The 25569-nt window shown below is 39.6% G+C and overlaps 1 protein-coding gene across 1 annotated transcript in view; it reads right to left on the bottom strand.

The window, feature by feature from the left end:
* The window catches only part of ADAMTSL1 (ADAMTS like 1), a gene marked incomplete at both ends in the record, with an annotated part of 200599 nt that overhangs the window by 87701 nt on the left and 87329 nt on the right, over positions 1-25569 (bottom strand). Inside the window, 4 exons of the mRNA XM_082335407.1 lie at positions 6804-6888; positions 10872-11019; positions 12296-12500; positions 16716-16766. Coding sequence (XP_082191533.1) covers positions 6804-6888; positions 10872-11019; positions 12296-12500; positions 16716-16766 — 489 coding nt within the window. The remainder of the gene's footprint in view (positions 1-6803; positions 6889-10871; positions 11020-12295; positions 12501-16715; positions 16767-25569) is intronic.

Below are 25569 nucleotides of genomic sequence, written 5' to 3'. Positions count from 1 at the left end.
ACCTTCCGCAGGAGATCATAGTGGATTCAGGGTGAGACCCATGGAGAATGCTGCCAAGTTTTGTGAAGATCTCCAGAACATCTGATGTACATAGCCACAGCCTCTTCTAGGACTTGCGTTCCTACAATGTGTGTTATGAAGGAAAAAAACTGCGTGTATACAGACTGATGTCCTTTGAGCTATGGAGCAAAATATCTTATTTTCTTCACTGCTACTTAATTACATACTGCTCTTAATTTTTATTGCTTAATGTTTTTTTTTTTAATCCATCGTTGGGTAAATCCATGGTTTTGAGAACTGCACATACCAGTAAGACTGCGTGTTCAAAGGCACAGACACCCATCCATCAAGGCATCTAAAATCAGATACTACTGGTGAAATAAAATGTTCAGTGTCTTGTTCAAAGGCTTAGAAATTTTCTGTGATAGAACTAGGAACTGAGCTCAGACTTCCAGACTCCTTGTCTTGAGCTGAAATGCAAACCTGTCCTTTTTCTCCAGAAGAGGCCACCTTTCCATAGGTTTTAAGGTGTAGAAAACACCACAGGATGCTCACACACAGCACTGGGTAGCTGCTGGTGCCATTGTTCAGAGAAGTGAAACAGAGGTCATGACCAGCTGTCAATAAAATCTCAGGGCCCCATCTGTAAGAGTAATGGCACCAGAACCAGCTGCATAGGTCCAATTACAATCTGAGTGATTGCAATCTGTCCCTCTATAGTTTCTCTTCAGTTTAGTTTGAATATGATCTTTTCCTTCAGCTTTGTGTCAAATCATTCTATTCTGTTGGTGCTCTTCATAAATTCACTGCTGCCTTTCTCCCCAGGGAAAGATAACTGCTTCTGCCCTGTATAGATATTACACATAAATCCTAAGTAGTGGTGACTGTCTAAAGGGACTCCTCAAATGAATAGATAGAAATCATTACCTAACGTTAGGCTGCTGCACTGCTGATCTTCCCTGTGACCAACTACGTATATACTTTAATTTTTTTTGCCATTAGATCTTAATATGGTTAAGTTTCTCTAAACTTTCTTCTTCCTCTTCCCTGCATGACACTGAAGTGGACAAGCAACGGCCTAGCAGTTAGTATCTGTGTATTTCCTCACTACTTTTTTTGGCAATCCAATAATCATAACATGCTTTATTTTTAAAGTAAAACATTTGTAGGAAGTTTTAAAATTTCTCATTAACCCGTGAATCAGGTACAAACATTATGATGGAAACTATTTAACAGGGAAAACCAAAATAAAATAGCTTACGTGTCTTTGGAAACATAAATACCTACTGAAAAGTAAGAAAGAGATATTGGGTGACTCTGCCACACTGGCCTCTCTGTCCATATCCAGTTCCCTGAGGGCTTTGTCCCCACCACTGATGCATGTCAGGAGTTTCCTTTTGTTTTTTACTTAACCGGCCCCATCACTACCATGGTGCCATCTGGCATCCAGATATTATTGTTTGCCCTCTTCCCACCCCGTCTTCTTTTTATGGCTAGCACCAGGGTTATTTATGGCAGTATGTTAAAAGCTGGGTATGGTGTTAACATACAAAACCATTTTTCAAGAGTTAGAGACAGAAATCTTTTAAACAACCCCTCCACCACCCATAAAAACTATCTCATTATACATAGAAAAACCCATGCTTTTTTAATCATGTGTGCTGCTCTTTCTGACTCTGGCTGTCATGCTGTGCTGGTGTAATGAGCTCCAGTGAAAGAGGTCAAACAGAAAGATACTGTGGCTTCTCCCTCAGATAACGTATTTCTAAGGCCTGGTGAATGGTCACTTCAGAGCTGGACAGCAACAGGAGAACAATATATACAACAATGTAGGACAGCAAGGACTTCTCACCTTAAACCTTTGTCCTAACAAAGATTACAATACTTTCTTACCAACCTAGAGTATTTAATAGTAGTTCTGTCAGCAATTAATATTTAATTGACCCCATGTAGGTGTGCAGCAGGTTAGACAACACAAACATAACTATCCCCTCTAGCCTTCAAGTGGATGACCTGGTTATGATTAATTCTTTGGGAGGCAGAACTGATGAAAACAGATTTAACATGGATTTATATTTGAAGGCTGAGTGCCCAAGTGGATTCTCTGGTATCTTTTAAGGACTGAACTCCTTTAGAAACCTTTCCTTCAGCTGGGGAATTGCAGGGTGTCAGTTTTCTACCTAGTCATTTAGTTCAGTGAAACAAGTGGAAAATACTACCACTGAACTTCCTGGTGAATGTCAACCAAATTTGACAGGGGGGGAAAATTCTCTGTGATAACTTTATACCTCTGTCAAATTCAGTTAATAGGAACAAATTCAGACATAACTGAGAGAAGAGGAAGGCAACTGACAGATAGACATATACAGATAAAATTAAACTGTAAGATTTTCTTCCTTTAGAAATTCCTGAAGAAATAAATAACGGAAGCACTACACGCAGATGGAATACAAATGAGGCGTTTGCTGCTCGAGCAGCACATGTTAGAGAATGATCACAAATTACAGGTGGAAGGACAACGTAAAAAAAAAAGTGAAAAAGTGTAACTTTATAACTCATAGTATGCAATTTCATAACAAAAATTGTATTCAATAGAAAGTCACAAAAATTCACAAAACAGCAATACACAGAGTCACAAATATGATAACTCAGTGCATAGAAGAAATCTGCTGAAAATTTTCAGCTTTAGCTTAAACTTCCAATCAAAAATAAAGTTTCAGAAGGACAATAGAGTTGCTTATAGATGAGGTTTGCTTTCTCTGCCTGAAGAATGATAAGGAAGAAAGGGTGACAGTGGTAGGGGAAGAATGGTCTGCTGGCTACAAAGAACAACCCTGAGGAGAGGAGGCATGAGGAGGAGAGGAGAGGAGAATGGAGGCAATGACTTGGTGGCATAAGAAAGGTCAGGAAGAGCCTCAGGTGCACAGAAAAAGAATGAGTCCTTACTGACATCTACCCAAGTGCAGTCATGAAACTGGTAATTATTGCTCCAATACAAAGCAAGTAGGAAAATCACATCAGTATATTTTGTCTGAAGAAACTTCCATTACTCCAACTTCAAGCAAACACGCTGATGAGCACACAATGCTGCCTTTTCAGCACCTAGCTCACCATGCCACTGGAGGCCTTCAGCTGTTCCTCCTGCTCTACAGCTGCTCCCCTTCCACTCCACGGTGCCTCTCCTCTGCCCATCATTCCCTCCCTGCTCAGTGGAAGAGTGGGGTCTCAAAGAAAGCCCATCCTGACTGCCCAGCTGAACTCTCAAACCCTGCTCAGCCGGCTCCGCTCTACTGAATCAGAGAAAAGAAATGGCTTCCTCAGAGGAGGGGAAGCAACCAATTAAAATTGGTTTTTCAACCCCTGGTATGTTTTCGGAAAATATTTACAGCAAAGTAACACACTACAACACACTTAGGCGTAAGACACTAAGAAATTGATGGTCATGTTCTAGTTACTCAAATTCACAGTCAGCAAAATAGCTGGCCACATTGCACGCTGTCTTACAGCAGCTAGTGCTTGATCCAACATTTAAAAACTCTTGACCATTCTGACTATCAAATTAGCATGCACCTATACTCTGGACTGATCATCCATCAGCCAAAATATACGGGTGATAGCCCGACATCTGTCAGCATGGTAGGTCATGCATATCTGCAGAAACACAGGCCAAAAGGTGCATTATCATGTAATACACCTTGCTTTTCAACTAGCTGGTGTATTTGAAATCCCTACACAGCTGAACGAGGACAAGTGATGCTATAAAATTGGCATTGAAGGTGATTGTTGATTGTATCTTGGTGAATTCTGAATGTTTTGTCTCCTTTTTTATGTCTTTATATACAGTTTTTCAATCTAATAACCAAGACCTAAAATGAATAACTGTTTAAAGTTAGACATTAATGAAAAACACTATTAATAGTGAGGCACCCAAACCAATTTTATGTGGAAGTTCACTGCTCAAGGCCACTGTCAACAGATTAGATATTCTGGAACAATATGCAGATGGCTGTTACAGTTAACAGACAGGGATTGCATGGATGGCCCTTTCAGCACAAGTTTTCTAAGTTTTTATTTGGTCTTTCTGTCTCATGCTTTATCACTAAAAATCATTCCAAACTAAACACAAGGCATGGATATCTCCAAGATTTGGGATAGTTGCATAAAGATCCTGACTTTATGCCCTTTATTTTAGCTGTTAGTCATCACATATAAAAACCTATACTTGAATTTAATTTAACGTCATGTTGATTTCTCATCAGCCTAAAATAAAGATTATACATGCTCCCAGAGCTGTGTTTTGCAGGGAAAAAAAAATGTACAAAATGTCACCCCATGTCAGAATGAACCTGATCTGTACTGTGCCCCACTGTATTGGTATGTTAGTATCCCACTGGTATCATGGAAGTGTTACACGAGATGGGGTAAAAGGATCAGGATGCCTTTGCAGAACAGGGCCTTTATTGCAGCAGAGCAGTGAAACTATAAAGTAAAGAGGCATCATAGCTGCTCTTAAAACATTTTAAAGTTCTTAAACTCTTTTCATTTTATATCTCTCAAGGTCCGTTTTAATATCACAAGTAATATACCCATCAGGTTTTCCAGAATATTTTATGGAAATACATGTCATGATAAAAAAAAAGCTTCTTCACCTTTCCCTGCAGGTTATGCCTCTTTTTCACAACCCCCTTCTTGTTAATATTTGAAGCTACACATACTCACATATATATCGTACTATAGTCTTTTTCTACAGTACTGTCGACATTGTTCACAAAATTTATCTAAAAAATTTCTTAGTGTAACAAATTGTTCCAAATATGACCACATATCAGTATGATGCCTTTTTATAAACTTCCTGATAATACACCTTTTTTTATGTATGCTTCCAGGGGTTATTTACAGTTTGATAAATGTACATTTTAACTAAGTGGTTTCATATAGTCACAAGAAAACAAACTGCACTTTACAAATGAAAAATGAGTACATTTGCAAATATTGAATTTTCTAGACTTTGATGCTGAATGAATCAACCTACAAAGTCTATGAAACTCTGGAAACAATTAAACATCTCATTATATTACATACGATAGCTGCTACTAATATCTATATACACATATGAGTACATGTGTTTGCATATGTGTGTATAAATGTGTGTGTATACATGCATGTGTGTATATGTATGTATTTATGTATACATATGGCAGCTGGATTAAAATAATTTTTATTTTGAGGGCTTTATTATGTGCATGTCTAGCTCTTTTTCACTGTTCCAGTTTCAAATTACCTGAATTCAGATTAACCATGTCAAAACTGCAATTATATTGCATAACGAACAATGTTTTTTAGTCCGATACACAGCTGCAGTTGCAATAAAAAATGCCATGTGCTGATTAAAGCTGTGTACAGAGATTACAATTATAGGATGAGTTTATCACAGTTCCAGAAAAAAAAATCCAAACCGTAATCATAACTGTATTTTTAATTTCCCAGCCTCATTGCTAACATTTTATATGGTACGCCAGTTTTACTGCAGCTTCCATTTCATTGGAATTTTATTGGGCTAAGGAAGATTAATTATCCATAAATGACAATAAAACTCAATTCTGAATGAAATTCTGAGAGTTTTTTTAAACCACTTAATTTTTCTAACTTCTTCTGCAGTCCTGCTGTTAATGAAATGGAGCACATGCAGAAACTGCTAAACTTTTTTCAATAGCACTGTGTGAATCATAGAATGATTCAGAGCTATTAGTTACTTCACCTCTGCTTATCACAGGTCATTGCACTTCATTTAAATGTTCCTGTATTGAGTCTAGTAACTTGAATTTGACTGAAGCTTGAAGAATCTTGCTACACCTGGTCAGATTAATACAATCAGATTTTCTTATTGATATATTGAAAAGGCAGGTATCAACCCTAAGTGAAAGTGTTCTTTTCCAGCTTTTTATTGTAGTATTTTTTCCTTCAGCATTACCCTCCATCTCTTTCTAACTCAATGGTAATTTTTTCACAAAATGGAAGTCAAACGAATAGGGAAAAAAAAAACCCCAAAAAGTTACAGTTAAGGGACATAATGAGTTAATTTTATATATTTAGGAGGCAGATGTACATTTTCCATCATTTCAGGCAGCCCTAATGCAAGGGGACTGTCAATGTAAGTACGTAGGCCAACCTGCCATTCAAGAGGGTCTGCAGCAGGAGGAAGAGCTACTAATGGGGTACAAGGTGCTGACTAAGATCCATCTTGCAAAGGTGGCTGGGCAAAGACCATAAAGAAGCTGGAAGAGCAGGGAGAGGAAAAGCCCTGAAATGATGAGGTGAGTGATGATAAGGGAATCCAAACCATAGGGCTGAGGTTTCTAGTTTATTTTCTGCTAAAGTTAATTAATCTTATTTGCTGCTACTACACTCTTCCTGAGGGGAGAGGCAAGGGGGAATCATCACTGTATTTTACCTCTTACTTCACAGGGGTATTGTGAGAATAAATATTTGTGCTGAGCTGCGGAGATACAGTGGTAGTGGGGAACATATAACTACATAGGTAGACAAACTCTCACTATAATATTATTGTAAATGACCTTAAATAAAACATTTCTTCAAATTAAATCTACATTTGCCTTCTTGAATTCTGTCTCTTCATACCTAAGTGTGACACAGCCTTAAGCCCATTTATTTCCACAGGATTGGGTTTAGCCTTTGCACTCTAATGAAAGCCAAATACAATTTCAAGAGACTGTGTTAGTGCAATGCAGGGCCCAGATCCCCATATCATGAGAATATATTGTAAGCAAATTTTTAAGACTTACGATGGTTCTTCAGATACCACTGCTCCTTCCTCCAGCTCTTGAGCCTGCTTATACCATGGCAACTTTGCTTCCACGGGAAGTTTCTCTATGGAACAAAAACGCAAGCGTGTGAAAATAGGAAGCATGCAGTAATGCTGCTATGTGTGCCAGCCTCCCCTCTCTTGCCGAGCATGCCTGTGATGCACATGTGCCTTCACCCACATGGAGGCTGAGCATGAAGAAAGGGACAGAAAGGAGAGCAGGAGAGAAACTCCTTTGTCACCTGGACTATAATGCTTATAAGGTTATATGGCCAGATAGCTTGCTGTTGCAGCTAGACGGGCTATGGAGTTCTAAAGCCAGAAAGGTAAATTAAGTCACTTTTCAGACTATGCAACTGGGCTGTAAAAGTAGACACTTTGGAAAGTATTTTTTGGAGAGAGCCTTGAAAGTGTAACAGGCCTCCACTGACAGTGCAAAGGCAAAACGTATAAAATCCCTCTGTTTACCCTTAAATTTTAGAACTTCAGAAGACACATTAAGCATGTTTTTGATAGATTGCAAAAAGGAAGAAACCCCTGATTTGATGAGTGATACCACAGGAAAACAGAGAAACCATAATAAAATGGCCCAGTTATACTTTTCAACTTTAAGTTTATCAGTTCATCGGCTATGTGGATTTAAAAAAATGAGCTCAATACTTTTTCTGTCATTTCTGATGGAAAACAGTAGAACTGCTTTTCTTCCCCTCCAGGATGTGCGCACAGCATAATGAGCTGCTCTGCTCTGGGGAGCGCAGGGCCATGCCGCTTCGCGAGCCAAACTGTGCTTTCATGCAGTGTCAAAACTGGAGTATTTTAGCTGAAGGTGGCGGAGCTGTTTTAGCTCTACAGGGGTATAAAGCAAGAGCAAATTTAGTGCTATAATTTGAGAAGGAGTTCTGCATTTCAACAAAACATTCTGGGCTAGGATCAGGGAAAAAAACACAAATAAAAGGGAGTGAGACTCAGACCACTGAGGAGAACCAGGGCCAGACCTATTTGCCACTCACAAATCACCTAAGCCTTTCAGGTTTACATAATGCATGGATTTGTTCTCACTAATGGGAGCAGATTAATGTCATTCAGAATAGTCGGGAATTTTCTGTGACTCTTGTGCACAACAGTGAACGTTTCATATACACACACACAATTTCCCGTCAGTTGTATCAGAGAGGAACAACAACTTACAACTTGATTTCACAGCTACTGCAAGTTTAGTCAAGCAAATTTCCTTGGAGCAAGTTATTAACTGAGGAAAAAATGGACAGTAATAGAGTTACTATACCTCTCTCAGAAATAGCTTGCCAAGGTCTTACTCTAACATATTTATTAGTGCCATTTAAGGATGAATATTTGCCAGCACAGCTCTTAGTTTAATCTATATTTTACTGCATGTGTTATCCAAAATATGCAGGAGATATTTCTATTTATATGTTCTGCAGCTTATTTTATGGGTTTTGGAAAGCCAGATCTTACTTCTGTGTTTTTTTGCTTGGATGCAAGTGCTTGTAAAAAGCAAAAGCTCTTGTGTACCATCGCCTGTTATGTGACTTTTAAAATAACTTTTCTTTTTTAGAGGTGTAGTTGATTATCATCTACACTGTAAAATGAGTTAGAGGATTAGAAACGTTGATGTTGTATAGTGTGCTTTGACAAAAAAATGAATAAAAAGCACTCCTAACATAAGCTAAGGAGGAATTTTTACTTTTGGAGATTAAAGTAAAATCTCTCCTTTTATAAAACAGTTCCAGTAAAAACACTTAAATCCTATATTATATAGCAAGTTGTATTAGATGAATATACCTTCTGTATTAAAATTGAAATATCATTACTTAATCCAGGGATATCCTGTTTTTTCCCATTATTGGTGTAAGATAAAGTGCCTTAGTGCTTGAATAAACTAAAATGAAATAAATTACATAACCTATTTGCATTCTATTTCTGTTCAGCACAGTGTGTTAAAAGAAGAGGGAATTTAACATTTTTTGTCTTGGTGCTTCAGTCAGCTAGGAAGATTGTTTTCCTGCTTTATGTTAATTTAGCTCCAGAAGGAAAAAGCAGGCTAAGACTAAAACATTCAAGAGAGGAGAGGTACATTGCTACCCCTTCTACTCTAAATTTCCAACTCCAGATTTGTGAAATAAGAAGGACAAACTTCCAGCACATAAATAGAATAATTTGGATTGGAAGAGACTTCTGGATATCATCTGGTCCAACTCTCTTCTGAAAGCATGATTCAGCATTCAGGTACATGGGTCTTCAAACATTACCACTTGCACTATGGAGGGAGAGATGTGAGAGCATTGCAGAACCAAGATGACGAGTAAAAATAAACCCAGGCAAAACAGTATGTTTTGCATAGGACCTTCCACTCCATAGGAAAAAATGGAAGAAAGAAATAACTTCCTACAATCAGAAATTAATCATGTATGTACTGCAAAGGGCAGCATAAGAGTTTATTGAGGGTAAAGATGCCACTCTGTTACAAGGGTGGGCTTCCAGCAAACAGCAATTTACTTTGTTCCCAGACAAGTCCCATTGGAAGACACTTCTTGACAGATGCAGGCAAGCAAAGCTTTCCTAGCTGGTCTTGCACCTTTCTCAGGTTCCCTAGACAAAAGTCAGTTGTGGGTGGTTTGCAACACCTGATTTTTTGGTGTCTTACTGCATTTTGCTTACGCTGCATGCTGCAGACAGACAGGATCTTGCTTTACCTGTGCTCTGAACAGTATAAACAGATAAAGTCCCATAAAAGCAACGGACTGACTGAGCCCAAACCCACTGAATCTCCATATGAGGCTCAGAGTCATGTTAACAGAGTCACAGGTCCTTGTTCTTTTCATCTTGGAAGGTGGACGGAGTGAGGTCATGTCGGCCAGCAAAATACAGTGCAAACATACCCATTGGTCCCCAGAGGCTCTGTGTCTCGTTTTTGCCACTTTGGTGGCTGGCAGACACAGTGAATTCTCATGGTCCAGATAAACTGGAATCTTGAAATTGGACAAGTGCACCCATCATTGGCCACTGAGTGCAGAAATTAAAATTCCAAGTTTCACTGTTCCATCTTGGATCAGCATGAGGTCACAGGTCACTTATTTCAAAGGGCTTCATAATAAATGCTCTTAATATGTATCAGGATAGCAATTCATTTTTTAAAAGGAATTGATTCTTCTTATGGTGGGGTTTAAGTCTCCAGTTTAGGGAAATTAAGTTCACCTGCATTGCTGTAGCCCGGAAATTTCCAGAAGTTAGTCAGCATACAGACACAAAGGTTGTACTGATAGAGCTGTATACATGCACAAACACATGCACACTCATACATCTGTGGAAAAGGTCAAATACCTGTGTCTTCTGCACCTGGCCACTACCCATTAATCCAACCCAGCCTCCAGGTCTTTTTCCAGCATTCCCACCCCATAAGAACCTCCAAACAGCTCCAGAAATATTTTCTCCTTCTCTGAACAAAATGTGGGGGATTTACCCCAGTATTACTCTCTGTCTGAGGCCCAAGCCAAGAAACATTTCTGTACAAATTGTGAGTACTCCTTGCTATAAGTTGCTTCAAGTCTAACAGTCTGCCAAATTTTGCAGCCTTGCTAGTAGGCGGAACTTCATGTTGGGATGTATAATGTTTGCTTCTGACCTATTTCAAGCTCCAAGTTATGAACAGGCAGTTTAAAATTATGGTTACATTTATCTATGATAAATGTTAATTATATATTTAGTTTCTTTTAAAATACAGGGCAAATTTAGCCCAGACACAATCAGTGAGGTCAAACCTGCTTACACTATGGTCAAATTTACATTTATATTGCTTAGTCGGCTGGATCACAAATTAAGAGTGAAAATCCCAGAGCTTGTAAGAAAGAGGAAGGGGCCAGCATTCACTCCAAGTTGCTAGTAGGCAGACTGGAGTAGGAATAACAGGCCTTAAAGGTGCAAATTCACAACTCAGTACAGGTGGAAACAGTGCTACCAGCAACGAAAAAAAACCTCCTCAGCATGGAAGAGCTCTGAAAAATTTATGAGAATCTTTCTGCCTCATTACCTTTGGGTTTGTAGCAAGGAGTGGGTACAATGCATTCTTCTTTTATGTGTGGCTTTGTTTTAGGACTACAGCCTCCTGTATGCATCCCCTTGTGATCAATGCAAAGGACCACACGGTATCTGAGTCCTTGTCCACAGGTCACAGTGCACTGGGAAAAAAAAAAAAGAAAAAAAAGGTGCATGTGATACATCACAGGAGTGATAAATAAAAGGGGAATACTCAATAGAAGTATGTGTACATCAGAGAGCAAACCATGATGCAGAAACACCCAACCCTGAACACAAATTATTCATAATATTTGGTAGTTATGGACAAGGTATAAAATCGTCAGAAATTTTTGCCTTTTGACTCTGCACATTTACTTGGTTTGGACATTTTGCTGGATTTCTCTTGCAGTGTCACTCCATCAGTGTTGGCTGCTTTGTTTGTGGCCATCCATCCCATATTGGATATACTCAGTAACACACTGTCAGTTTCATCTGGAGACACTCTGCTTTGCTTGCACAAAGTACTGGGGTTTATGGGTTAACAGGGGTGACACTCAGCTATTTTGGAACATGGCACCAAACAGAATGGGAAACTACTTGGGCTTTTTTCCCTCAGACACTTTCTTAAGTCTTTTTTTCATGTATTTTTGGTAAGGTACATCAGTTTTTCCTCCTGTACAGATTGTTTCAGAAGTGGTTGCATGGGAGAGGATCAAAACTACCAACAAGTGGGGAGGGCTGTGGATACTACCAATGTTACTTTGCTCTTGGGTAGCAGCTTTCATCTGGAAATCACTGAACACTTTGCAATTAGTCAAGAACACCTCATGTGTGGTTGAGCTAGCTTAGCTTCTAAAACCCATTTTAGTTGTTGAGAAACTGGGGTGGTGAGAAACTACATTCAAGATTATTGTCTTTATGTACAAAATCAAAGTACTTTTCTACTTTTGTAGAAAGACATTCAAAAAGACATTTACTTTTGTACAGAAGGAAGGGTGAGACAGGAACAGACAACTACAAGCATCAAAAAGCAGAGTCATTTATGGCTTTACGTATTTCCAGAAATACCTCAGTAACTCATGATATTCAATTTATGGCTGAAGAGTTGTGATAAAGATATACCATTACATGTTTACTGGTTTTGTTTTCTGCATTTCATTTATGTTTCCAGTCTATTATTAGTAGAAGGTCACTAATTAACATTACAGATCTGATTTAGTTTTCCATCATTCTCCTTAATCATGTTAATCCTATTAATACATTATTCCTGAGTATTTACTTTGCAATTAAACAAATTGCATAATTTAAAACAGAGGTAATAATAGTAATAAGGCAAGAAAGTAGTGAATGTTCCTACTTCCACAAGCTCACTAAACTATAATTTAAGATATATTTCTAGTGCAGTAAGTACAAAACCAACAAAGCTAAGCTGATTACCGGAGACCATTCCTGAGCAAGCCACTTTGGGCAGTCAAATATATTGCAAGGCTGGACAACAGGCATCTTTGGAGTATACATGCATTTCCATTCTTCCACGGGGCTGATATGTCCCTGAATGTCTTCTTCCACACATGAGACGCTGCGGCTTTGAATGCCCCCTCCACAGGATGAGGAACAGGCAGTCCAGGGTGTACTTTCCCACCTGGGGAACAAAAAAACCCCAGAGAGACATCAGGAAAAGGAAACCCTGCTACCCCCCACCCCACCCGCATCCCCCAAATGCATAAACTGCTATCTGCAGGGAGGTTTTTTTCTGAATAATGTCAGTAAAAATTAATCACATATATGTTTTCATAAATGGCCATAACAGCAAAGCACTCTCATGGCTGCTGTCTTTAAGTCACAGATTAGTAATATGAAATCTCCTCTTTCCCACTAACCCAGTGACTACCACCACAGAAACTCTACATACTTTTAACTTAATTTCTTTTATTTGATTGATTGGATTATCATATCTTCACAATTTGTCGCGTTCTGAGGAATCTTTGTCACAAATCACTGGAAGCTCAGTGTGCTCTGAAGCTGATGTTCCTTTTGCAAGAACATACAGGGAAACAGTAGTGTTTCTTTTCAGGGAAACAATTGAGTTGAGGAAAAAAAAGAAGATGAGAGGAAATTACCAAAAAGAAGACGTGACTATACTGATAGGATACATGGCCTCTGATGAATAAACCACATGGGTCTTGCTTCCTTACAGCTGAGGCAGTGAGAGGAAATGGGAAATCATCTTTTCTTTACAGGTGCCATTTGAGAACGTAATGACAAATCCACAGAACAATGCATATATTCTGAAAAGCTATGCATACTTATGAGAATAATCCTTTTTTTACAGTGATGCATATACAATAATGTATGTATTATATGTGTACATGTCTGCCCACATAGAATAGTCTGGTATTTCCTCTGTTATATTCAAGCCATTGTCACAGAGACTGTTGTTATTATCCAGTGTGGCTCTTCCTGTATAATCCTGTGTATGCCTGACGGTGTAAAAGTGTGCATGTTGTATCAACCCGGAAACATTTTACAATTTTTTTTTTTTTTTCCAAAGGCAAATGTCCTTTTGATAAAGACATTAGAAATAATGTTTGAAACAATTATTTTGGTCATAAATTTTCATTTTTTGACTTAAAAAAATTGTTTTTACAGAAAAAACCCCACCTGCTTCTTTCAGGCAAGAAGGGAAAAAAGTGAAAGGTGAGGATTTTTTTCTGCCACTTAAAACAAAGGAATTATTTTTATTAAGTAACAATTACAAGATCATCAAGATTGCTAAGCTATATGAAAAATGCTTATCTTTCCCTCTGATTTTTCATCATATCAACCCATCTTTTTCTCATCCGCTCCAGTACAGGTAAGTACTACCCACACTTGGCTACTGGTTGAAAGTGCCATAAAACTCAATGTGAAATGGCTTATGTTAATATCTGTTTATGAATGTTAAAGCCACTGATTAATTCTACAATTATCACTAAGAAGTGGTGAAACAATGTTTACACCCTATGATATCCATCATTGTGTGCTCAACATAAGCCACATATGTCATGAATGGGTAATTTTAGCAATGTTTTGAGTTCATATGTGTTACCTGTGGCTCTGCTGAACAAGTTTCCCAGCATACAGCTAAGGTTTCTCACTACCATGAATCTACATGAAGAGCCCTCAAACTGAAACTCATGAACAGCAGAAACTTCTGCAGCCAGCCTGAGCCAGCTTTTCCCAGGCACAAAAGAGATGTGGCGCCAGGGAATTCCCTGGAGTCTTTTGGACAAGTTTCCAGATACCTTTGGTAACCTCAGCAATACCAAGCAGCTTAGGTCTAGGCAAGCAGTTTGATCCTCAGGTTTTGTATGAGTGCAAGATAGGAAGGCGAAGTTTCACCATTGCACAGCTCTTAAAGCAAGTGTCACAGCTCCTTTTGAGGTACAAAGGGTGCAACATTGACCAAGAATTTGTGAAAGGAATTGGTGGTGCATTAAAAGTAAGCACTATATCCACTGAACCATACCTTTCTCTCTTCATGATAAAATTCAAGGCTGAGGGACTGCACTAGGGAAATCTTGCAAAGGTGCCTTCCCAGATTTGCTCTCCACTGCTGGAGTGTTTGTCGCTCTCCTCTGTCCCTGGTATTAGGTGCCAGTCTCAGACAGGTAATGCAACCAGGACCTCTCTGGTTTGGTTGATTTTTTTTTCGTTTGGTTGGGTTTTTTTGCCTAAACTCTGCAGGTTCAGTGGAAAGACATTTTTTTATCCCCCTTACTTGGCCCAGTCTCATGCCAGCCTTGTGGTCTGTTCAGTTTCTGCTGCCTTTGAGGTTTGGCAAAGAAAGAGACACGTGGCTGTGTCTTCCCTCTCTGGGCAAGGGAGGAAGACCTGAGCCCTGTTCGTGGGTTCATAGGAGCATACGTGGGAGTGGGGGGAGAGGGAGAAGAGGAGAAGCAGTGCAACAGCAGAAGGAAAAAGCGGGGCAGAGGTCCCAGCCAACAGTTGCAGCCTGGGCAATTGATGGCAGGGGTTTAAAGAATAGTGCAGCTGAGAGAGTGGATGTAAGCGGACTGTTACAGGGCAAGACCATAATCCAGAACAGCTTGAGAAACAGTTTTAGCCTTTTGATCATTTTCAGGGAATGATTCTTTTTTTTCCTTTCAGTGTTACTGAAAGCCAAATACCTCAGGGCATTTTGATCCTTTATTTTGGATTTTCTTCAGCAGTAAAAAGGCCTCTGCCTAGATGACAGTTCAGGATGCTTTTTCCTTAAATAGAGTCCTACCACTGTTACTTACTGCTGCATCATCCTCTGATATAAAATTGTTCTCCATCTTTTGTCAATGTACATACCCTTGGTACACAATCGAAATAAAATCTGTCTTATTCAAAGCTAGAGTGTTAAGCCCTGTATTAATATTCTAGTTTCTATATTCCTTACTAACAGAGGTTTAATTTTTGAGGTTAGGAGGTATGTATGTGTTTTTTTTAAACATAAAGAACAGAGAAAAGTGATTTCCAGAAAAAAGGAATTAGATGCAGGGATATATTTTATAAGTGTATCATCTTGTGAATATTTGGTGATAATGGCTGTGTGTACATAACCATAAGCACTTAACTAGGAAAAGAAAAGCCTAATCCAAATTACACAAATCATTGGTAAAGGGTGTCAGCATGAATTGCAGCCACAATGCTTGGCAAGTAAGCTGCTCTCCTCCTTGTCTTCTCACTCACAGTTTGGGGTGGGTCCATGATTTGGCTGGAAACTCTGTTGAACGTGAATGCACGGCGCTTGCACACTGATGCTGAAAGCTCTCTGCATTAGGCCTCACCATGGTTTGAGGAAGGTAATTTCCTCACCAGGATGAGATTAACAAGTTGCCTAGCAGGTTCTTTGTGTGATTTCATACTCCATGCCACAATAAATTAATGAAGAAGGAAACACAGCACAATATTATTGCATGTCCAGGCAGTATTTCAAAACCAAAAGGTTATTATCCTTCAGCTACCAAACATTTTTATCAGCACCAGTCTTATTCACTGCTTTAAGAGTAATTACTTGTGTGATTATTTCGATGAGAATCTCAAGTCTTACATTAAACACATTTTAACTGTGAGATAATTAATAATACAAATCAGGTCTTGATCCTATTCCTGCCCTGATCTCTGATTTCTTAGAAAAGCCAATGGATCAATGTCGCTGGGGAAGGCATTACCATGGGTTTGCAGGATCAGAACACAACACTAAGACTGTCTAAACCCCAAATCTCACACAAGAAGCAGCACCAATAGGGAGCGAGAGAAAGTCTGATGGTTCATTACAAAGCCACAGGTTATAGTCATGTTCAGAGATGAATAAAGGGAAGAAAAAGGATTTTTCACAATGAGAACAGTTGGTCATTGGAATAATCTCCCCAGGGAAGTGGTTGACTCTGCTATGCTGAACACATTTAAGACTCAGCTGGACATGGTGCTGGACCATCTCGTTTAGATTGTGCTAGAAATGTTGGACCAGATGATCCCTGAGGTCCCTTCCAACCTGGTATTCTATTCTATGATAAGGAAAGGCGTGAGACAAAAGGGGAGGTGGGGGGGGGGGGGGGGGTGTGAGGAAACAGAGAAAGAAAGGGACCACACACTTAATAAGTCTGTATTGCTGCTTCAGCTAGAATATTGTTTCAGTTCTACATCAACAGAATTTATAACAATAGGTTAGCACTTGAACATCTCTAGGTTAATCTGCAGGAGTTCAGAGCAAGAGAAAAGCAGCATCTGTTAACTTAGTTTGAGAGCAAAACAGAAATGCAGAGAAGAGAAAAAAAGAAGCAAATGGATTTGTTAATCCTAGCATCTGGTTGACTGTTTTACATACCGAGGAAGGGGATGGTAGAGGTCATAGGGCATGATCTGCTTGTATCCATCACTGTTAGGAACAATAATGCCAACCCTCTGAGTAGAAGGTACACATAATAAAATAAACACTAAATGATTACATTATACAACTTTTTTTACACAATATTACAAAACAAACAAACAAACAAACAAGATATTTTACCTAAGTTGCTATCACATTTGAAAAAAAACTTATGCTCCCATCTTACAGTTTTGGAGTCATTCAAAGAACAAACCAGTGATTACTACTTTATTCTTAAGATTATATTACTGTTTGACTAAGAAGCCGTCCATTACCACAAGTGACCCAAATGAGTTGTCCAAGTATTGTTTAAATTTATGAGGTTACTACCTGCCATCAAAAAAAAAGAATTTCTACACTTAATACTTTCTTGGAGCTTGGATCCAAAGTTACTGAAGACAACAGAGGAACTTCCATCTCCTTCAGAGTGCTCTAGATCAAACCCTTTTTTAAACTATTATATGGGGTTTTTTGCCCTTCGGATAAAATGTCTGCTTTTACAGGGGCCGGGATTAGAAATTCTGGGAATCCCAGTGCAAGAATTCAAATTTGCCATTCTTGTCTCTCCACCTTAAATCAGTCCAACTTCATTCATCTTCAGAACCTGCTTCTTTATTTGGGTTCTTCTGAAAGAAAGAAGGAGCTGGAGAGAAGAGTAACATGTCAGGTTGTTTTTTATTGGTGGTGTTGTGACTGGGTGGATTGGTTTGCTGTAGTGTTATTGGTATAATATCTAAATAATATAACATCTAAAGGTTATAGAAGACAACAGCATAGATCAAAATTAGTAATTATCATCTGAACCATCATCATGCCAGTTATGTGTTAGACAGATGCCACTTGACTTGTTGGCAACTACAGGGTCTCACTGAATTGCTAGTCTGGAATTTAATCTTTTATCTGCACTTTTTATAGATTCTAACTCAGAGTAACTCTATCCATGTTGTGTCCCAATTATCAGGCATATCTATTAACATCAAATAGATGATCCCAGAGCACCTCATCTATCAGTTTCATCAAAGCCACCATACTACAGTGGATTTGGATGGTGCAGATGGGCAGTACCATCAAAGAGTGAATGCCAGTTGCATTAAAATCAAAAGTGTGTCCCTACTCAAGTTATGGAGAGAGGAAACTGACTGCAAAGACTGAAGGTGGTTTGTGAGAGCCTTATATAGATGAGAGGTGCTAGATATGCTGCTACAGATTTCTGCAAGGAGGAAGGAGCAAAGGAGGGGGAAGGGAGGAAGTATTCTCCATCCTCAACACAGTTCATTCAAATATGCTGTAAGCTTTCAAAGGAGTCTTGTCATGCTAAGGCTAAAGGGGTCTATTCTCCTTTCAGTCAACAGGGTTTTTATGTGCGTAACTTGTCCACAACAGGAGAATGGATCCCATTGTGTTTTCACAGCGAGGAGTCAGCACCAGGTCAGCATGCTGGAATTTTCCAGCTAAAGTGCGGGAAGATGCTGGAGCCCTGGGAATGTGTGATGGGGACTAGACAGCTCGCTCTAAGATTAGCAGGCTCTGCAGCCACAGAAGCCCTCTGAGTGAGTGTGCATATTTGCATCTTCAGAGAGCTGCCTGTCTCCACAAAAATCTAAACATCTAGGAGAAGCAGTTCTGGCACTGGGAAAGTTTGGAAAAGACAAAGGGGTCATTTAGACTATGGCCAATGAACAAGTCTTTTCAGACTTAACTTGATGGGTAAATGCCTGGAGAAGTTTGAGAAATTGTGTACTAGTATTTTAAGAAGATGGAAGGGGACTTTTTCTGATGTTTTTTTTCCTCATGCTTTTGGGAATCTCTGCAGTTTTTCTGACTCTTCTACCAGTGTTGCTGAAGTTCCACTCTGAAGGCTTTTGCACTTTCCAGCTCATCAGCTTGCTGAGGAGTGGTTGGAAAAAAGATTAATACACCAAGTTCAGAAATGAAATAATTATACTATAAAAGCATCTACTGCCTAAGGAAGAAACATATTTCAAAACATTTCTCACTCATTGCTGTGAGAAATGTTTTCTATCTAATAAACATGGTCTGTATGCATAATCCAGGTCTACATGCATTAGAATGCATAATATCCAAGGCCATTCCAATGGAAATAACCATACCACATCCAAACACTGTTATGAAGATTAAATAACATTTACAAAGCACTAGATTAATATTGTCATTGGAAAGGTTTGACCCTTAAAGAACTTGGCATACATAAATTGCATGTCTGTAAACGGTATAGAGCTCCACAGTATTACAGACACTGCCCTTCTGCATATGTGAGTGGCTGCCAAAGGCTCTCATTCTGTTACCGCAAGATAGCGATCCCCAGAAAGGTGAGTCCCATGGACACAGTGAGGAAAAAGACACCCACAATAATACACAATGGCTTAATTTATGACTTCAAAAATCGTCTTGAAGATACAACAGAACAGCAGATGGTCATTGTACTACTAATGGCAACTGCATCTTTCCTAGCTAGTCTTGTGTGGTCTTTTGTGTGTGTTCCACAAAAAAAAAAAAAAAAAAAAAAAAAAAAAAAAAAAGCTTAAGTGAACTATTTAAGAAACATCTTAGAGATTACTTTGGTGAATCCTGTACTTTTCAACTGGACAAAGTGGTTTAAATTCTGTTAATCTATCAGTCCATCATACTCCTACAAAAAGATGGAAGAGATCTAGTTTATGGGCTTTGTTCACTGTACATTACTCAGATAATGCAAAGGGGATGGTGTGCTAAATGAACAAAGCAAATTATAAAAATTCCTCCACTACACTAAGATTTCTGGCTCATGTGGGGGTAGCTAGCAGGACTCCTTCACAAAACACCTAGAGCAAACCTGCTCTGGCAGGAGCAGGAGCACAAAAAAAATTATTTTAAAAATCTGTTGTCTCATACGTCTGAAACCTCCCAGGCCTTTCAGCCCAACAAATTGTGTCATATACTCTGCAGATTGGTTTGTTTTCCTCCTGAGTGCTGGGAGCTTCAGCATAGTTGCTCTTCCAAGACATGTCCAGCTGGAGCAGGAGCTGCGCATACCAGAGGTGGGTGTGCAGCACCCAGATCTGCCATCTCTGCAAACATTTGGCTTTTGCCTGGGATGAGTGCCTGCACTCGTGTTCCTTGAAAGTCACGTTTGGCATCATCTTCCCCAGTAGCTCGTTTTCCTCCTTAAGCTACCCCCTTAGTACAACTGGCAGGCATGAATGCCTTTCTCCTGTAGCTCCCTGATGACTCTCTCTCTGACAAGGTGCCAGCCCTTCCCATCAGCCTCTCCTGCATGCCCATGGCTCTTGGGTCGGGGACCTGCTGAGCCGAGCACAGGCATGAGAGCTAGGGCCAGGAGAAAAGCCAGCAGAGAAAAAGGGCATCTCTCCCCCGAGATGCCTCATGGTGGTGTGATCCTGCATGGGAACGATGTGCGGAGGCTGGGAGCGGGTAAAGGCACCTGCTGGTCCTGTGCTGGAGCTCCCGCACCCTACCGTGCCAGTGCCCAACCTCTGCAGGACACTCACACACCTCTGGCTCACAGCCTTCACTTCTGCTGTGGGCTCTGTTTTCCGTGTGATTTCCTACCTGCAGTACTGCAGCCACAGGGCTGCCTGCACTCCTGGGTGGTTGGAACTCTTACACCTCTTTCCTGATGGGAACTCGCACAGCGAAGATTTAGACCTTCGCTGAAATCTGACCAACTTGAGAGTAAAAGGTCTGCATGGCAGGGACTATGCCATCTAAACATTGGTCCAAAGTATGTCTAAGATATTAATAGCAATTAGCAAGTAACAATAAAAAGTTGAAGCAGCTTAAGTTGGCTGTGGACAGCTAATTCATTAAGTGAAAGGAAACACTTGGAAGACCTGAAAAAGTTCATCACAAAAGATGAGAGTTTAGCATCCGAGCCAGCATCTCCCTGAGAGCCATGATTATCACTGGACAGATGACAGGCTTGTGAAGAAGTCTCCAGTTTAACACTACAAATCCTGACGCTAAGGCAGTGTGTGACACTGCACCCTCCCCTCACAGTGCTCTGTGAAGATGCCACAGTGTGACATTATCACCTTGTCCTACAAGAACGCTTTCTGCCCTGAGAAACAGGTACCAAGGCCCTCAAATAAACTGTATCTGTTAATGTCTCCCATGTGTCACTCTGTAAAACTATCACCATTTCCATTCAGAGCTGGGGTAGATGACATCTACAGTAACACCACAGTATGGGCAATTGTGGCTTTTGAATGCCTACTTTTGCAGATAGAGAATATCGTAATTCTCAGTTATGCTACCAGTATGAGGTACATTTCAGTTTTCTGGATCACCATGCTTAATCCTGAGATATAGATAGTATTTTGATTATCTTATCACATTACACACTATCAGTGTGGAACATGAAGAACTACCATGTATTCCATATTTATATATCCATTTATATGGTCTTAGTGTTTTATGGATTGGTAAAGGCCGATGTCCTCTACCTAAATATTTTTAAATTAAATGTCAGTGGACACTTAAATAGCCTACTAAAAATGCAAAGGACTGCCGAGAAAGCTATCCTTCTGTGTCAACCTCCAGAAAAATCTCATACTTTAGGCAGCATGTCTGTTCAGCACAACAGTATCTCACCTTTATAATAAATGCCTTGTTCATGGTGTACAGATTTCAAATTCTAAGCAACATATGGTTTACTTATCATTACCATAGACTGCTAAAAATTAATTTCTTTACAGGGCTTGAAATGGGTGTCATCGGTTGGAAGCAGCAAAAGTACTTCCTTCCTGTAGCGTGACTGTAATTGTTCTAAAAATCTTCTCCCTTTTTTATTCAGTTTAATATTTTTATGGTGGTTTGGGTGAGCAGTGTTTGATACAAAGATGGAAATTTGTTGCTATTTTCCACTACTAAATGTTCACAGCTGAATATCCAGTGAAAACCTCTGTGAGTGACTATCTTACTACTTGCTGCAGTTTTGGTCTCTTCTAGGACTTAAATAGACTACATTTCCTGTAACTTCATCTTGGGCAGACAGATACCTGTATTTGGCGCTCATAGCAGTACAAGAACTAGTTTCCCACCTTACAGTTTGTTATCTGATGCACCCTGACAGCTCCTTTCTGCCTTTCTTTCTTTAATATGAACTATCTCCTGAGAGCTGAATTTGTTCTGCTATTCACATCTTTTAACACTTTGATGAATGCTTCCTGGCCCACCCTGCCTACCTGTTCTGACAAAATAATTTTCTAGCTTAATTTAAATGCCTTTTACCTGCCCAAAAATTCATGGTTTTGTCTACTTATCTTGAGAAGAAAATTGCCTCTTTAGGCATTAGGAGTATCTGCAGCTCATTTTTATCCTGCTCTTGAACTCAGGTGACCACAATTACAACTACCAGAACATTGCCACTGCTATCAGCTCCTTCTCCATCTACAACTCCTGTATTTGGAGGCATACGTACTGCCATTTGTACTCCAATGTATCACTATTTCCAATTGAGCCTTTCCAAAAACCTACCCAGCGGTTCCTTTGCTTCTGCTCTGAGTTGGTTTTGGCCTCCTAAACTTCTTGCCCCCCTTTTTCATGCATAATGCATCACTTTAGCTCATTTCTCCAGCAACCTTGGTAGTTCCTCAGTAAATTCCGAACTGTTCAAAAATCACCCTCCATAAATATACAGTTGGAATGATTGATGTTTGTTGACTGTGCTCTCTCATTTGCAGGCAGCATACTTTTTGCTAATAACAGTCTCATTTTTCCAGCACATGCAACTTCAACCATGCTGGTGGAAAAGGCTTCTTCTCCCTTCTGCTTTGACAGCTAAAACCTTCATGTCTCATTTTCCCCTGGAATGGCTATCTCTTGCTATCTTTAGGATCATTCATATGCATATCATTGGCTGTGGAAATTGAGACCAGACCCAGGAATCAGAGGCAACCAAGGTTCAGAGAGCACTGCAAGGCAGAAAGGCTTTCTCAACTGCCCTGTAACAAATTAAGAACTTAAGTAAAAATGCAAATCCAGAGAAATGACCATTTGCCTGAGGCAGAGATCAGGAAAGGGCACTGTCATGACCAGTGTCCGACATCGATGCAAAAAGCTGGGGTGTTGTCAGAAAGTCCAGTATCTGCGTCAACTGTGGTACACTTTATGTGAAAGAGTATTCAAAACAAAGTTTAAATCTATCATATGTCCCTGTTGAGGGAAATAACAATAAATGAGTCATTGTGTCTCAGACCCCTCTCATCACTGCAGATCTATAGCTGTTACTGTGTAAATCAGAAAGTGCAGCCCGTCATTCAGGAACATATCAGCACTCCAATTTTGTTCATCTTCCAGAAAGAATGTAGGGGAAATGAGAACACTGCACTGCTGTGATACTTGGCTTATAATTGCTAACTGATATAATAACTTTAGGGAAGCTGATAACAAGCAAAAAAGCATGCATTTGGCAATTTCCTGCTTCGGCTGTCAATTTGTAATGAAGTGAGACCTCTGTTACTGATTAAGAGGATACTCTATGTTGCCCTTTTAATCATGCATATTTACTTATTACTACTTCCTTTTCTTTTGAAGGAAATATATAAAAGTTGTCATGCACATGTCCTGCACTCTTGCCCAGGAAATTATATACGGTTTCACATCACCAAGTATATTGGGGACTTCTCACTACTCTGGGTTACTATGAATGGCCATAATATCCTAGCAGTCTTTTGTGTGCTTTTACTTGTACTTCATTGTTCTTGTTAGCTTAGCTAAAAATTAACAACTAGAAGTACAATTTTATTTAAACTTAAGTTTCTTTTTGTTCATGCCTGCCTCTGCCACCAGCCAGTATGGATAGTTAAGTGAGAATGCCAAAAGAAAATCTTTGATGAGTGGGAAGAGGAGTTTGCAGTTTTGCTGGAGGACTCCATAAACTGCAGATATCTGAGAATTCCTTCAGGTCTCTGAGTGTTGAAAGTCTTGCTTGAACCAGAGATTTTTGCCCAAACTTTCTACTGGTACTAACATTGGTGGCTGGCTTACAGATAATGCTCTAGGCAAATTCCAGGATTTTTGCCTGTGCAGATCAGACTGGCATTATTGGCTAAGTGATAAAAAGAAGCCCATATGTTAGAGTCTTTCTAATATGAAATTTTTGGACAGTTGCTGCATGAAGTTAGAATCTTTCCTGAAGATGCTTTTAGAAACCTTTATACGCCATTGAAGTCTCCTGGTAAAAGCACCAGTAGAGCTTTTGTGACTCAGAAAACCCCACATTAACATGTAGTAGAGATAGACAGGCAAAAAATAGAGGAGACAACTGGTAAAAATGCAGAACAGTGCAGCTGGGAATGACACTTAAAAGCTGAAGGCAAAATCTAGAAGCAGCACTGATGTTGCTCCAGAGAGTATCCTGGTAAGCAGGTGAATGATGAGTGGAGTAAAAGCCTTTTTCATATTTGTAAAAGTTGCTTTTTGGAGGAATGCCTTTGAATTATGAAAGACATTGTATCTGCAGCTTATAGCACCTCAGAGTTGTCCTAGATAAGTGTTTAGCACAGCCAGTTAAGTCAAATACAAACAGACTTTTTTCTCAAAGCAGAAAAAAATTCCATTCACCTTTCATTAGAGGATGCCTCTAAAAAAACCTCCCCTAAACCCTCCAGTCTGTGAAGTTTTGGATAGTTAAAAGACTTGCAATTAATTAAATTTGTGAAATCTTAATGTTGGATTTTGCCACATAGAAGGGGAGTGGATTAGATCAAACTGAGTGCTATTTACATCAGCAGACATTATACATATATTTGCCTGTCAAGTACGGACTGTTGTAAAATCTTAATGGGCTGTAAATATACAGATCTTTTCTTTCTGTCTTTCTAAGGTGGGAGCTGGATCTCAAAGAGGATCTATGAGAGAGGCTGGATAATAGGGCATTGATAGTATGTAGGGACGAAAAGGGACTCAGTGTCATGACGCGTCATCTGTCCTGCAAGACACTAATTACCGGTCTTACTTAGGTGGATGGGCTACCTTTACTTAACCCAGAAAAGGAACATGTATAAATTATATCTGTTTGATAAATAACCTTCCACACAATGCTTCTCCTCTGAATATGTGAGAAACCGGGTTTGCAGAAAGAAAAGTTGATTCATTTTCCACATTTGTTCAGCCTAAGCTTTTTTAGCTACTCATGATGCCAGCAATACTGGTAGTTATTGCCATAATAAGCACAACAAAGTAAAACATTTCTATGCACTAAGCCTAAAGAGGCAACTAATTGCAGGCCCACACGATACTCCTGGTATTCATTTAAACTTTTCTTTCAGCCTGCCCTTTGCTGAAAATTTTAATGTAAGCTCTCCTACAGTAAACCCTCGCAGTTGCTTTATTCAGCGCCACTGTGGTCTTCCACGATTTTTCTGTGGCATTCATTGACACACCATAGGAACAGTCAGCAACCACTAATCAGCTATGCCTCACTGGAACTGAGTTTGCCAGGAAAAATTAACATCTTCATTTTATACCAGTGGAGCAGAGCGGCTCCCACACAGTGAAGACACTGCAGAGCCAAGAAGCTCTCCTCGCTCACGCTCCTGACCCCATTGTTCTGCTTCACCTACCCTCTTCCTGACCGTAAGAAAGCATCGGGATTCCAGAAGTTACCACAGATTTCCTCTGGTCTTCTGTCTGGATTGTTGATTCTTGAATTCTTTACAAAGGCACTTTTGAAAATAATCATTTGCAATTTGGCATTCCATGAGGATGTTTCCAAAAAACCAGTTCCTCTCTGTTACAGCCTGTACCCTGGGACAGCATAGCTGTACTTCTAAATTACTCTCCCTCCCCT

Source organism: Platalea leucorodia (genome assembly GCF_965183815.1).
Source record: "Platalea leucorodia genome assembly, chromosome: Z".
Classification (NCBI taxonomy): Eukaryota; Metazoa; Chordata; class Aves; order Pelecaniformes; family Threskiornithidae; genus Platalea; species Platalea leucorodia.
The sequence above is the reverse complement of the archived record's forward strand: the minus strand, read 5'-3'. Positions and strand labels throughout refer to the sequence as shown.